Source organism: Lepisosteus platostomus, chromosome 3 (genome assembly GCF_059453375.1).
Source record: "Lepisosteus platostomus isolate fLepPlt1 chromosome 3, fLepPlt1.hap1, whole genome shotgun sequence".
Lineage (NCBI taxonomy): Eukaryota > Metazoa > Chordata > Actinopteri > Semionotiformes > Lepisosteidae > Lepisosteus > Lepisosteus platostomus.
The window spans coordinates 76,017,666-76,033,756 of record NC_142613.1 but is presented as its reverse complement, the minus strand read 5'-3'; the positions used below and the strand labels follow the sequence as shown (position 1 = coordinate 76,033,756).

Genomic DNA, 16,091 nt, shown 5'->3' with positions numbered 1-16,091 from the left:
TACAGTTTACACATGCACGACTTTAAAAGCTAGCAAGACAGGTTTCGATTCACATTAGCTGGCAAACCTTGTTAAAAAAACTAATGATAATGTAACATGCCACTGTTTGTTCATGAACAAAGTTATACTGAGATTTCCTTAGATACGGGATTAAAAAATAAATAAATAAAAATTTGAATCTCCTGCGGAACACATTCCATAAGAATCAGCGGTTTTACAGTATATATCGCCTTTAAAGGTGGCTTCTCAAAACGCTTTACGGGATAAAAACAACCAGAACAGCAGCAACAACAATATTGTATTTCATTGCACTTTGAAAACCAAGTAATAACTTAACTATGCAGTACGTGCAAACGTTTCGTATGTTGCTGTCGTGAATGCCTGCGTACCTATAAGTATCTTATTTGCCTTGAGTCCTGTCTACAGTATCTGTCCCCCTACCCCCTCTCTCCCTCAATTCAATTCAATTCAAGGTGTTTTATTTGCATGACAGATGGGTACAATTCTTGTTGGGAATGTATACTTTGATATTTACACCCGGCGCGGCACCGAGGGAGCGTCTGCATTTATAATTTAGTTTTTAAAATTAGTCAAGCAATATGAAGCATCTCCTTTTACTTTTAAGTCCCTTAAATACATTGAGCACAGCTTTCTCACCATCCTTACACAAAGCAGAAACTTTCCGATGACTCACAGTACAAGTGGAAAAATTACAGATTTGAATCGTCTTTAATTTTTTCTTTAATTTTGCCTGTGGAGTGTATCTTATTAAGCTCTAAATTGCATTTTGAGCGCGGTTTTTGACTTTTTTAAAATTGCATTTTGGGCGCGGACAGCACATACAAGGGTTAATGAACTGCGCCAAGAAATTTAAAGTAGTATTCTTTAGGTGTGAGGGTAGGAGTGGACCGCAGCAGGCATAATCAGCAAACCAGGAAAACAAAGAACAGGACAGGTGAGATGTGTATCCAGAAAGCGAGTGATCAGAAAAAGGAAATGGAAAACGCAGAAAAAGGAAACGCTTTACAGGATAAAAACAATAACAACAGTAGTGGCTGGGCAAACGATTTTTTTTTATCGAAATACAAATTGAGATACTGTATAATGATGTGAATGAACAAAGGTATACTGCAATTTTCCTTAGATATGCGATTAATGCTTCTTAGGAGGAGGCGGTCTTTTCCTCTTGTCTAACAGTCTGTCCACAAACAAAACATTCCTGTTAGACAAGAGGAATTGAAAAAAAACAATTTTGTCAATGAAAACCGGTGTGTGTGTCTCTCTCTGCTGGATGTCCCTCTCACAAACTGCTGAATGAATAAAATAATTTTATTGAAAACGCGTTTGCGATTGTCTGGTATTTAATTTGGTCCCTTTTAACTGTTTTTCGATCTACTGTATTGCTTTGAGATGCCACTTTTAAAAGCGATATGTAAAATAAAGTTTTTTATTATTGTTATAGAGAAACATGATCAGATTTTCCCTGGTTCAGAAAAAAGATCTAAAGTGCTACACATAACTTTCTTAATTCGATGTATTTAAAGCAGTGAACTACTGTAGGTAGTCACATAACATTCAGAAATACAATCACATATTTGACAAATAAAAACGATTATAATCTAATCCTTCCACGTTTGATCCCAAAATCCCAAGAAATATAAATCTTGACGGGTAGAAAGCTATGCTGAAAGTTTATTAAGATACTTAGAAGACAAAGATACTGTATCAATTTATGTTGCATTAGCCTGATTATGATTAAAAAACACATATAATTAAACACGCGTTTGCGATTTAAATCAGAACACGATTTAAATCAATATAAATGTTTATATTGTAACGCATACTGTCCAGCCTCCATTTCTCTATAAAAATTTACTCTGTTGCACACACACACAATAGAAGCAGGAAGCAGAAGCAGGGACCGTTGTCAAAAATGACTTAGAATCGATCATGTTGCGATATTTTGAAATATAAAAGTCAATTGATTGTCCATAATATCGCTATTCTATTTTTTTGAAGAAATGTTTGTTAAAAGAAAAGTCCAGCACCAGCTGGATTCCAACACACAACCTGCCAGTTGGTAGTCACGCACCTAGACCAGTAGGCTACAAGACAGCTCGCATGAACAGGCAGGCGAAACAGCCCTACACAGCCCTGTTGCAGCACACGAATACCGTTATTAAATTCTTTAGATACGCGATTCCATATTATATTAGCAGAAAAGCTTAAAACTACCACTTTTTCACACGCTATTTCACATGCTAGTTAAATACTTCGATGCTTAAAATCGTAAGGGAGAAATGGAATACTGGTGTGTATTTTTCCTTTAAAGTGCCGATTCCTGGAATCTGACTGGCTGACACCCCTCTGAAGTGGTTCCATAAAATCTGGTATACGGAAAAGAAAGCGTTGATAAATACAAGTGTCTTTTAATACACTCTTTGCTGTGCCCTTGAGGATCCTTGTGATATTTTAAGCTCTAGTCGAATGATAAGTGTCGCATTTTAAATCATTTTCGTAGTTAGAAATTATGAAACGCCCTGTTAAAAGCAAGGAAGTTTTAATGCCCGTTGAAGTAAAACAAAATGCCTGACAAAGTATGGCTTGGACAGATTCCAAGTGCTTGTACAAATGTGCTAAAGAAATTATACTTTGAGTATACAGCTTGTCCAAAGTCATCCATTATTAATACTATTAGTAATATCTTCAGTAAAGGCTTTGATGCATAAATATTTCTGATAAAGGTAGGTTGTGTACTTTTGTCCAACTGAGCAATCTTGCTTTCATTAAATATACCAACATTTTAATGACTGATGATTAACATGCTGTAATACACAGTTCAAAATTAAAGGCTCAAATGCTGTACATGAGAGGTTAAGCTCCCCCTGGCGGTTTTACAAGGCGACGCCGGATAGTTAACCATGTGACACCACGTGAACTACGTGATACCGCGTGATACCGCGACACGCCCACCGGGGTATGCCGCGAAATACCTCACCCATTTTGAATGGCTGCATCTGTACTGGTAGGTAAATCAGCACTGGTGTGAATGTGCTGGTGTCTTGTGATGGATGTTGCCATGTCAAGGGCACTTCCTGTCTTGTGCCCATCCATTTTCTACCTGCTTAACCTAATACAGGGTCCGAGGGACATCTTAGCCAACCCAGCAAGCATTGGGGGCAAGTAATTACACACCCTGGACACACACCAGGGCCAATTTTCCCAGGAGCCAAATAACCTACAGTATTTTGTCTGTGGAAGGAAACTAGAGCAACTGGAGGAAACCCACAAACACAGTGAGGAGATACATACTCCACAAATATAACATCCAGGTCTAGAATTGAACTCAGGGCCCCAGTGCCACAAGTTAGCATGGTCAACTGTACAACCCTGAATTAATTTTATTTTTACAATTGATGCATTCAAAATTTTATTCAACACAACTAGTATAATACCACTTCAATTTCTGTTGAGATTGTTATGCTCACACTGCTGTGGTACAGCGGTGCATTTCTGTAACCCTGCAAAGGAGAGAGGAACGTTCCAATGGACTGACAGCAATAAAGGAACAGCAGCAACTAGTACTGGAGCACTGCAATCGGACTATATATAGTTAATATATAATTTTATAATATAATTGTATACATTTATAATTAGATTATATAGTAAACAAAATCTATAATCTATATAAATTAGTATTGGTAATACTGGTATTAGTATTGACATAGATTATAGATTATATCTTATTATATTCATATAATCAATAAGGGAGTAATCTCCCAGCAGCAGGTGCTCAGTCTGTGATCCGGCATTGATGTTCACATCACTGCGCTTCTGAACCACATTCCGGCATCCCAGTGGAGCCCTATTTGTTCCTGGTTTTCTGTTCCTTTATTCATGTGGGTGTGCTAGCCAGAGACTGCAGGCTATTGAGTTCGGAAGGGAGGGCGGGACCCCGCTCTCTGCCTGGACTCTGCAGATAATTCCCTCAGGTCAGTCTCCAGTGAAGTCCTCTGACCGCATACACTGTCCTCATCTCAGCGGGAGACCTCCAAAGAGTCCGGCTTCTGAATGGTGTGCCTCTTCGATTACCAGCTCATCTCTTATTTTGGCCTAAGAAGGTATTTTTTGGCGTTCAATCCTTAGAAGCAGTCTGGGGTTTTCTGGATGATTAGGATATTAGGATTCAGAAACACCTTGTTTTTTATATGCTGTAAATAAAGTAACTTGTGTGTTGTATGTTTTGTTAAAATAAGATAAGATCACTTTATTGGCCATTGTTGTGGAATTTTATCGAAGAAGAGCCAGGAGAGGTGTTCTCATTCACTCAATAAGGTCTTTATTCATATTGCAATACGGAAAAAAGCCATCACCCAGCCTGTGCAGAGAAGTGAAAGCTGATTCAAAAGCAAGCAAGGAGAGCAACTTGTTTTATATCTTTTTGTAAGCTGATGCAACACTTCAAGGACAGGCAAAGCAGTAATTTTCCATTACTTATAGGTTTTTGCTTTTAGCAAAGAAGAGCAATTGTTCAAATAGTTTCTCATACTCCCTTCTTCAAACAGCAGAGATAAACATTATTAAAACATCCCGTGCCCTTGACGAGTTGGGTGCTATCACACTTTGTTCTAAGTATCCAGCTGCTTCTTCAGCACAGCTCTGTCTATAAACAACATTTTTAGGATAAAACACAGTATCTCAGTATCTTTCCATTACACCATATACAATTTCTTGTATGAGGAATTTGTCTTTTCATATACCCCAGCTTGCTCTCCATGAGATACACAGACAGGGAGGGAGAGAGAAGCTTGGGGTCAGAGTGCAGGGTCAGCCATTTATACGGTGCCCCTGGAGCAGCTGGGGTTAAGGGCCTTGCTCAGGGGCCCAACAGAGTAGGATTCTTCTCCAGGCCGCAGGATACGAACCAGCAACCTTCCAGCCACAGACACAGATCGTTAGCCAAAGAGTTATGGGTAGCATAGTGTTTGTCTTGTCAATGTTAATTAACATTTTGTTTAAACAAGTGTGTCTGGATTATTACTGTTTTCACCAAAGCTATGCCGAAAAATAAAGAATAAATATGTCTTTAATTATACTAACCACTTGGGTATATTCTGAGAAATCACTCACAAGTTGGAAGTTCTGAATATTTATTTTACTTATTGACTAAACCACTGTCAATTCCTGAAATACACCATTTTCATAATCCTGCATTTCTAACAGGCACAAATGCAGCCATAAGGTACTGTTCAAACTAGTTGTGAGTAAATTATTTTCATATAAAAAGCTTTACTTAGCATTTCATAATAGTTCATAGCTGTGTCAATAGTATTTTTATAAACTGAAGAAGTCACCAAAGGTGTTTTTCATTGTAACTTTTTTAAATAAATAGACAGTTCAAGGGACTTTGAAGATTTGATCCATCTTTTGAGCCAGGTATTTAAAAGGGTTAGAAAGAGCAACTTCCTGCATTAAAAGACCAATATTGTATTATTTTATGCAGGGCAAATACAGAAACATTGAAAAGTACAAGAAAATTTGATTATACAGTATGATTTGTTACAGAACTATGTACTAAGTTGACCTTACTAGTTAATACCAGATCTGCAAAACAAAATTGGAAAAACTTCCATATCACACATACAGACTTCAGTAATGTTGAAGAGAATATCTTTCGTATTATTTTTCATACCATTGTGAAACAAAGCAGGGGTGTATTGTACTTCCTCTTGGGATCAAACATGCAAAGATTCAATTGTTTTTTTTTTCAATACGTTTTGGAAAAGTGTAATCTATACTAAAAAGCTGCATTTATTTAATACCACTTGATAGTTATATTAATAGAGATAACAATTCAAGTTGATACTGTTTAGACTTTTAATTATTTTAAACTGTATTACAGCATTATACACGTTTAAAAGAGAAGAGAGAAAACACAACATTTCAGCTGTGAAGCCTTCTTCAGTTGTGAGGGTCTTCAGCTCAAAATGAAATGCAGGGTCTGAACTGGTTCAACTATGATTTGGGCTTGCTTGAGGTTACTGCCTTTCATCTGAAATCCTGCTTGAATCCTGCTAAACTAAAAATTAGACACAAGAAAAGAAGAGGCTCTGGTGAAATTTCTCTGTGAACTGAAGAGTTAAAGTGTAAAGTGTCTCCTCCTTTTAACAGGAAGAGACATGGTGCTTTAAACGAGAGAGTGTGGCGTTACTTTTTGTCAATGAAAATGTGTGTGTGTGTCTCTCTCTGTGTCTCTCTCATGAGATGCCTCACCCTGTTCAATCCATTGGAAAAAAGAAAAGGAGCATAACGCGTCTGATGGTCATAAATGATATTAATTTAGGAACAGAATCAGAGATATTTTTAACTGCACTGCACCGGAGAGAATACCCCGGAGAGAATACCATAGCGCGTTTTTTTTACTCCCTGGTGGAAACGGGCTTACATAAGAATCGGTATACTGTAGCTTCCATTTTTCCTGCATTAAAGTTTAACCCATTCAGAGCGCCCCACATTACAAACTCCAAGCGTTTCATTTTGAGCTGAAGACCCTCACACCTGAAGAAGGATTCACAGCCGAAACGTTGCAGTATTGTATTGCAGTAAGTGTTTATATCATTATATTTTTTTTTATTTCTTTTTTAAAAATTAAAAAAATAATTTGCCCAGCCTAAGAGGGGGGATCTGCTCTCATTGACAGCTGACACTCCTCCATACACTCAAGTGAAAAATTAATAACGCCAATGTAAACGTCGTATTTACAATTTGTTGATAATAAAAATGTTAAGTTCTCTAAAGCTTTCTCAGTGAAGTATGATAATTTACCTAGGGAGCTGTGTAAGCATGCGTAGGCAGCAAAAGATCAGCTAAACTGGGAAGATGCGACACTGAAGATATTATTAATAACCTTTTAAATCTGAAGGGAGATCTAAAGGGATCCACTAGATAGAGGTTCCTCCTTCTGGAGCAATTCAAAGGGAAAGACGGTGACTATTCGTTGTAATAAGAAAATGACTTCAATTCGAACATGTTGTGATATTTAGAAATATAAAAAAGTCAATAGAGTGTCCATAATATTGCTATTTTAGTTTTTCAAAGAAATGTTTGTTAAAAGAAAACTCGTTGCGCTAGCTGGATTTGAACAATTGACCTCTCGTTTAGAAGTGAGGCACTTAATTTCTGCAATTTCCCTCACGGGATCAATAAATCTATCTTAAACCATCACACCACTAGCTCAGTCACATGACAAGCGGTGAAACAGCCGTACACATATCAATAGATACTGAATGTGTCTATACTACTGTTTGTGTACATGAATATAATTATATCATTATTAATTTCTTTAGATACGTAATTCCTTATTATATTCCCTATATTCCCTATTAATTAAAATTCTAAACGTATGCTTGTTTACTCCTGTATCGAGCGTATTGGCAGAAAAGCTTAAAACTATCACTTTTCTCACAAAGTACCGTATAAACGTACAGTGACATGGTCAGAAGGAGCAAGGAGCACGTAAAAACGTTTCCAAAATAACCACATGTAAGACTTTGATGCTTAAAATGTTTAGGGAGAAAGTGGAATACTGGTGTGTATTTTTTCTTTGAAATACCAAGACCAGCAATATACAGTTTACATAATATGTTTATGTTCCTAAATTCATATTGTTTATGACCTTCAGATGTGTTATGCTCCTCTTCTTTTTATGCTCAGCTACTAAAATTTCCCTTTAGTGGTAAAATTCCATATAAATATTCAATACTAAGCGGATTAAAATGTGCACAGTAAATGTCACGCCCTCTGCAGCCAGAGGGCGCTCCTTCTCTGTCCTGTCCCTAGTTTCCGGTCTGCTGTCCTTCCTGTCCCTCTCTTTCCCTTGGGCTATATATTTCCGGGTCTTGTACTCTGTCCTGGCTCAGCATTGACGTTCGGATGTCCTGAGACCCGCCTAGCACCAGGGCGCCCCACGTCCGCTCCCTGAGGGCATAGGTTTCTATACGGCATTCCTGAACTCTTTGCATTATGAGCCCGGGCCTTTTTCCCGTCTCGCCGCTACGCATATGGGTCTTTTTCCGCTCTCCTGCTCCCCACGGTTAGTCCCTTTGGACGTCTGTGACAGAATGCTGAGCCACCTACTGACCCCGCGAGCGGCGCTTTTTTTTTTTTGTCTTGCCGCAGTTTTTTTTTTTTCTTGTTCTCTGGGCTGTTTTTTTTTCAGTTCCTCTATTCTTATCACTGGATTTCACTCCGATCTTCCGTGCCTGTGAGCGGGTCCTGTACCTGGCTTTCCTCGGGTAGATCACTCCGATATCAGTGATTGAATGTTGAGCTGGCTTGCCTATTCTTATTACTGGATATCACTCCGAGCTTCTGTGTCTGGAGCGGGTTCTCGTGCCTGGCTCTTCCTGGTCTTGCTCTCTCCGATATCAGTGATAGAATGGTAAGCTTTCTGCCGTTCCTCCATGCCTTTCGCTGGATATCACTCCGGGCATCTGTGTCTGTGAGCGGGCTTCGGTCTGGCTTTCCTCAGGTTGTCCACTCCGATATCAGCGTTAGTATGCGAACGTGCCCATTTGCCGTTCCTCCATTCTTTTCGCTGGATATCACTCCGGGCATCTGTGTCTGTGAGCGGACTTCGGTCTGGCTTTCCTCAGGTTGTCCACTCCGATATCAGCGTTAGAATGTGAACGTGCCATTTGCCCAGTCTGCGGTATTTTTCCCCGGGGTTTTTGTGTTTTTTTTCTTGTTTTTTGCCTTTTTGTTTTGATTTTTTTTTTCTTCCTGGTTTCCCCTCCTTTTTGGTCCCCCCTGCTCTCTGTGTTCCTTTGGTTCCTACCTGTTTTTGGTTCCTATTTGTTTTGTGTGGTTTGTCTCCCTGGTCTTTCCCAGGTTTTTGTCTGTTGTGTTTGTGCTTGTGTACTTTTTTGTTTTAGTCTCCAGAGCTCTTCTCTACCCCCCCTTCCTCCACCCAATAAAGGTTTATACCCCGGAGGAAGGGGTAGCTCTCAGCCGTGGATTCCCGGAGGTTTCCTTTCAGTTAAATGAGGTTTTTCCTCCCCCCAGTGCTGTGCAGCTTATTTATTTGTATGGGCGTCGGGAGCCGCCCATGAAGGGGGGGGTACTGTCACGCCCTCTGCAGCCAGAGGGCGCTCCTTCTCTGTCCTGTCCCTAGTTTCCGGTCTGCTGTCCTTCCTGTCCCTCTCTTTCCCTTGGGCTATATATTTCAGGGTCTTGTACTCTGTCCTGGCTCAGCATTGACGTTCGGATGTCCTGAGACCCGCCTAGCACCAGGGCGCCCCACGTCCGCTCCCTGAGGGCATAGGTTTCTATACGGCATTCCTGAACTCTTTGCATTATGAGCCCGGGCCTTTTTCCCGTCTCGCTGCTACGCATATGGGTCTTTTTCCGCTCTCCTGCTCCCCACGGTTAGTCCCTTTGGACGTCCGTGACAGTAAAGACATTAAATGATTAAATCTTTCCACGACCGGCCAACGCACCATGAGTGCCCCTGTCGTTCATTTTGGCCAGCCAATCATGTACCATGGTATGATTGGCCAGGAATTGAAGCCGGGACCATATTCCTGGCAGGTGAAATTTCTACCAATGAATCAAAGCGTTGGTCAGTTTAAACAAGTTAAATTAACTCATTTCATTTTCCATTACAACAAGCCTAAAAGCAAACGTAGTTAAAACATGCCTGTTGTTTCCAAAATGACCACAAGTGAATGAGTAAAAGAATTCAATGCAGATGTTTATGAATGGAAGATAAGGTTGCCTATGTGGGTCTTTTGGCTTCTCCCTCTCCAAAAGGATAAAAAATGGCTCAGCTGCAAAGCACATTTGTGCAAGATGTTTAATCCGGACACATCCATTCACTTAAAATAAGAAAACTATATACAGATGCAGCCACTCAAAATGCACGATACAGACATGTACCGCGGGTAATTGGCTACGTGACGCGCGATGACGCAAATACCGCGGTACGTGATTGGTTGACCGACAGAGGCACTCGAGATTTAAATGTCTTTACTGTGCCCATTTTAGTATTGAATAATTATATGGAATTTTACCACTGAAGGGAATTCTTAGTAGCTGAGCATAAAAAGAATGGGAGCATACTGTAACGCGTGTGAAGGCCATAAACGATATTAATTTTGGAACATAAACATACAGCATATGGCTGGTCTCGGTACTTTAAAGAAAAAATACACACCAGTATTCTATTTCTCCCTAAACATTTCAAGCATCGAAGTCTTTAACTAACATGTGAAATAGCATGTAAAAAAGTGGTAGTTTTAAGCTTTTCTGCTAATATAATATGGAATCGCGTATCTAAAGAAATTAATAACGATATAATTATATTCGTGTACTGTGACAGGGCTGTTTCACCTCTACTCATGTGACTTCCCCAGTAGCCTGCTGGTCTATGTGCCGGACTAGTAACCCACAGATTGTATGTTCAAATCCAGCCGGCGCCGTGACTTTTCTTTTAATAAACATTTCTTTGAAAAAATAGAATAGTGATCTTATGGACAATTAATTGACTTTTTACATTTCTAAATATCACAACATGATCGAATTTAAGTCATTTTTAATAAGAATGAATAGTCACCTTCTTTCCTTCTGACAACTGTCCGTGCTTCTGCTTCCCGCTTCTATCGTGTGTGTGTGGGGGGGGGGGGAAGGGATCCCTTTAGATCTCCCTTCAGATTTAAAAGGTTATTAATCACATCTTCGGTTTAGCATCTTCCCAGTGTAGCTGATCTTTTGCTGCCTGGGTCAACTATCACAAAGCTTTAGAGAACTTAACATTTCTATTATCAACAAATTGTAAATACAACGTTTAGATTGGCATTATTAATTTTTCACTTGGGTGTATGGAGGATTGTCAGCTGTCACTGAGAGTAGACCCCCCCTCTTAGGCTGCGCACCAATCTTTTAAATTTTTATAGAGAAATGGAGACTGTACAGTATGCGTTACAATATAAACATTTATATTGATTTAAATCGCGCTTTGATTTAAATCACAAATGCGTGTTTAATTATATGTGTTTTTTGATTCACAATCAGACAAATGCAACATAAATTGTTATCTTTGTCTTCTAAGAATCTTAATAAACCTTCAGTATAGCTTTCTCCCCGTTTAGATTTATATTTCTTGAGATTTTGGGATCAAACGTGGAAAGATTAGATTGTAATCGTTTTTATTTTTTACATTTTAGAAAAGTGTAATCTGTACTAAAAAGCTGTACACTACATGCTATATAGATACATACTGTATGTTTAGATATTTAGATATTTAGATCCGGCGTGGCACCGAGAGAGGGAGGAGGCGCGGGGCTCAGTTCTGCTGCCTGGGGCGCTTAATACATCAATAGCGTCTGCATTTATAACTTAGTTTTTAAAATTAGTCAAGCAATATGAAGCATCTCTTTTTACTTTTAAGTCAATTAATTATCATTAAGCACAGCTTTCTCACCACTTAGACTACTTTTTGATATCATCCTTAGACAAAGTAGAAACTTGTTCTACTTTCTAATGACATTACAAGTGGAAAGATTACAGATTTCAATTGTCTTTAATTTTGTAGAAACGTTTCATCTATACAAACACCACAAAACTATTCTCGATTGTATTTCTGAATGTTATGTTACACTTAGTTCACTGTTTTAAATACATCTAATTAAGAAAGTTAGGTGTTAGCATAAACTATTAGTAATCAATATTATTGAATTTAGCACTGTAATAAGTTGTTGCACTTTCCCCCACATCTTGTAAAAATATATTTCATTGTTCAAATATACATTAAATCTGACTATCATATAATAAGTTAAATACAAAACTAAAGAAAAAATAGGGTAAAATATAATTCAAAATATTTTGCTAACAATGTTAACTGTTTATAAATAATAAAACATATTAACCAAGGAGTAGGATGGCACAGTTGTTAGTATGCTTTTTGTTTTGTTTCTTTTTCATAAATACAACAGTAGTGCCTGATGTCTCAGTGGCTTTCAAAATTAAATTATGCATGCAAACCTGTGAACTAAAAAAGATAACTAAAATTATCCAAAACCAAAACCTCTGTACTGGATAAAGAGATTAGAAAATGGATGGAAGTAAAGGCACTGTGTGGATGGAACTATACACAGTGTTAGAAACCCACTATGAAATGGCCCCATTCCTTCAATTAATATGCATCCAACACAAAGTTCAATGATAGCAACTACACAAAATCTAAAATACAATCCTTGCTATTTCACATGTTAGTTAAAGACTTCGATGCTTAAAATGTTTAGGGAGAAATGGAATACTGGTGTGTATTTTTTCTTTAAAGTACAGATTCCTGGATTCTGACTGGCTGACACCCTTCTGAAGTGGTTCCATAATATCTGGTATACAGAAAAGAAAGCATAGATAAAAAACCTTGGATTCTTATGTATCTTATACAAGTATCTTTTAATACAGTCTTTGCTGTGCTCTTGTGGATCCTTGTGATATTTTGAGCTCTGGTTGAATGATAAGTGTCGCAGTTTAAATAATTTTCGTAGTTAGAAATTATGAAACGCTCTGTTAAAAGCAAGGGAGTTTTTATGTCCGTTACAGTAAAAGAAAATGCCTGACAAAGTATGGCTTGGACAGATTCCAAGTGCTTGTACAAATGTGCTAAAGAAATTAGCCAAAAAAGTCATTCCTTTATCGTATTGGCTAGCTAATGTCCTGTCCTCGTTAGTTAGATCAACGAAATGCTGTGGTGTTTGTCAAAGAAAAAAATAAAAGTTTTTTCGTTTAAAATGACGGTTAGAAAGAATGTGGACAAGCCTAATACTTTGAGTTTACAGCTTGTCCAAAGTCATTCATTATTAATACTATGAGTAATATCTTCGGTAAAGGCTTTGATGCATAAATATTTCTGCATAATTAAAATATTTATGATAAAGGTAGGTTGTGTACTTTTGTCCAACTGAGCAATCTTGCTTTCATAAAATATACCAACTTTTTAGTGACTGATGATTAGTATGCTGTAATACACAGTTTAAATTTAAAAGCTCAAATGCTGTACGTGAGAGGTTAAGCTTTATTAGCTCCTCCTGGCGGTTTTACAAGGTGATTTCGGATACTTTCCGGCATGACGTCAAATGAAGCGATACACCGCGTGATACTGCGTTTTGATGTGACACGCCCACCGCGGTATACCGCGAAATACCCCACCCGTTTTGAATGGGTACAATCACACATATGGAAAAAACATCACTGAATTTCACAGAAAACACTACTCTACCGCATGACTACCATTGCTCTAATCACTAACTGTGCTGCCGAGTTCCTTTCTACTGGAAGACCCTCACCCTTTGTACTGAAGAAAACTCATGGCGATAGCTGGATTTGAGCACCTTATAAATCAGTCACTTAAGCCATCACGCCATAGACGCAGTGACATAGCAACACTGAAACAGCTGTACACATATCAATAGAAAGTCTTATACTACTGTTTGTGTTACAGTACCTGAATATAATTATATCGTTATTAATTTCTTTAGATACACGATTCCATATTATATTCCCTATTAATCAAATTCTAAAGTATGCTTTTGTTTACTCCGATAACGAGCATATTCGCAGAACAGGTTAAAACTATCACTTATCTCACAAAGTATATAAACATAATATGGTCAGAAGGAGCACATAAAAATGTTTCCAAAATAACCACATGTAAGACTTTGATGCTTAAAATATTTAGGGAGAAATGGAATACTCGTGTGTATTTTTTCTTTAAACTACCAATACCAGCAATATACAGTTTACATAATATGTTTATGTTCTTAAATTCATTTCGTTTATGAGCATGTGAAAGGCATGGTGAATTGGAGATTCTCAAGACTTACTTTGTATGATTGGAAATGAATACATGACCAGATCAACAAAATGCTGTGATGTTACATTTTGTCAATGAAAAAATAAAGTATTTTCATTTACAAAGGTTACAAAGAAACTGGACCAGAGTTATACTTTGAGTTCACAGCTTGTCCAAGGTCATATATTATTAATACTATTAGTAATATTTTCGGTAAAGACTTTGATGCATAAAATATTTCTGCATAATTAAAATATTTCTGATGAAGGTGGTAGGTTGTGTACTTTTGTCCAACTGAGCAATCTTGCTTTCATAAAATATACCAACATTTTAATGTTTAATGATTAACATGATGTAATACACAGTTTAAATGTAAAAGTCTAAAGAGAATACAACTTAAATTCTTAATTAAATAATTTAATCTGGATTCGAAACTGAATGTTTTCTGGTGACAGCTCAAATGCTGTACATGAGAGGTTAAGCTTTATTAGCTCCACCTGGCAGTTTTACAAGGTGATTCCGGATACTTTCATCATCTAATTTGCATGCTGTAAAACGCGGTTAGACTCATCATGACTTTTTGGATGCGATACGCCCACCGCGTTGTACCACAGCGTACTGCGCTCATTTTGAATGGCTGCATCTGTAACCACTTGGTACAGTTGCATACAAGCAAAACATTTTGAATATGCTGATAAACAATTACTGAAACAACACCATAAAACTGTAGATATTGTAGACAGATGCCAAGATACAAGAAACAGTAAATCTGTTAAAAATGGAATTATGCACAATTTTCAAAAGTAATGTGAGCCATGTTTCCTCAATTCTTCATGGAAATGTAGGCTAGACCAAGAAACCTTCAAGGTACAGGCTACAAATAATAATATCAAATAATTAAATCTATTTGCTGCTGTGACTCCATATTGAGTTTGTGTATCAAAGTGAAAAAAGAAGAATGGAGAAATAAGGAACCATTACTCCACAAATAAACAAATTATGAAAGTATTTTAATGTTCTGAATAATTGTCAAAAGAAGTACAAATTACAATAAAAAGCATGAATTTTATATTGAAGGTAATATTTAATGGTTTTCTGGAAACAAAGTAATAAGTGTGGATGCTGAATCACATATCCTAAATGTTAATATTTCTTTTGTTGACTTCTGAAACCAGGGGTAAAAGAAGGCATACAAAATTGGATTCATTGTAGAGTTAAAATAAACTAGAAAAAGCAGAGAATTCATTACTATAGAATACGAAGATAAATTAAAGTTTTCTACAGCCAGGCTGAAAAGATAATATGGTATCCAACACAGAAGGTGTACACTAATTATAATGCCTAAAGTTTTGGCTGCTTTTCTTTCCGATCTTTTAGAAATTTTACTATTGCTTCCATCTCTACAGTAATGTTTTCCAGTAACTGAATTGATCACTTGTGCATGCCTTTTGGCAACAATAAATATTTTCATATACAGAACTATCATAACAGAGTAAGGCAAAATAAAGCAAATCAACATGTCAGCTATCACCCAGGCTCCACTCATTTCAAATAAACAATCTCCACGACAGGTATTTAGGTTTTTGGACCTTTTAAAATTCATACTAAACATTATAGCCACATAACATACAGAGAATGACCAACTTAATATTATACACATGCATATGATATTAAGTGTTATTTTATTAGAATACTGTAATGGGTCACACACAGCAAGATATCGATCAATACTTATTAACAGAATATTACTAAGAGAAACAACAGAAAGTAAAGCTACAACTGCATAGAAAAAAGCACAGAATGTGATCCCAAAATACCAACAGGTTTCTATATATCTGATCATAACGAACGGCATCACAAAGAGCCCGATAAGAAAGTCTGCCACAGCCAGAGAGAGCAGGAGGAGGTTAGTTGGTGTGTGGAGCTGCCTGAAGTGAGAGATAGAGATGATCACCACCAGGTTTCCACACACTGTCAGCATCAGCACTGATATAAAGAAAACATATAAAATTACATAAACAGCTGTGGATCGAGTTTCTTTTGGGCAAGATGTATTGTCAGATGAAAAACAGTAGTCCTGTATTTTATGTCCTCCGATTTCATTTAATTCCATTATCTGAGAAAAAAGAATAAAAAAACTGCAGCTCAAAAAACTGCTCTTAAATTTCCAGAAAGAAATTCAGATCCACTCTCTACTTTATTGAAAAGGGATATTAATCCTATTTGTAGAATGAGA

At 37.4% G+C, this 16,091-nt stretch overlaps 1 protein-coding gene across 1 annotated transcript; it reads right to left on the bottom strand.

Moving 5' to 3' along the window:
- Positions 1 to 14,939: 14,939 nt before the first annotated feature.
- LOC148675508 (trace amine-associated receptor 13c-like) lies at positions 14,940 to 16,091 on the bottom strand. Its single transcript, XM_088623477.1, has one exon. It carries the CDS (start codon positions 15,966 to 15,968, stop codon positions 14,940 to 14,942), a length of 1,029 nt encoding a protein of 342 aa, XP_088479603.1. The 5' UTR covers positions 15,969 to 16,091.

Excerpts from the sequence above, each read along its gene's own strand:
- LOC148675508 (XM_088623477.1), bottom strand. The coding sequence starts at position 15,968 with ATGGAATTAAATGAAATCGGAGGACATAAAATACAGGACTACTGTTTT.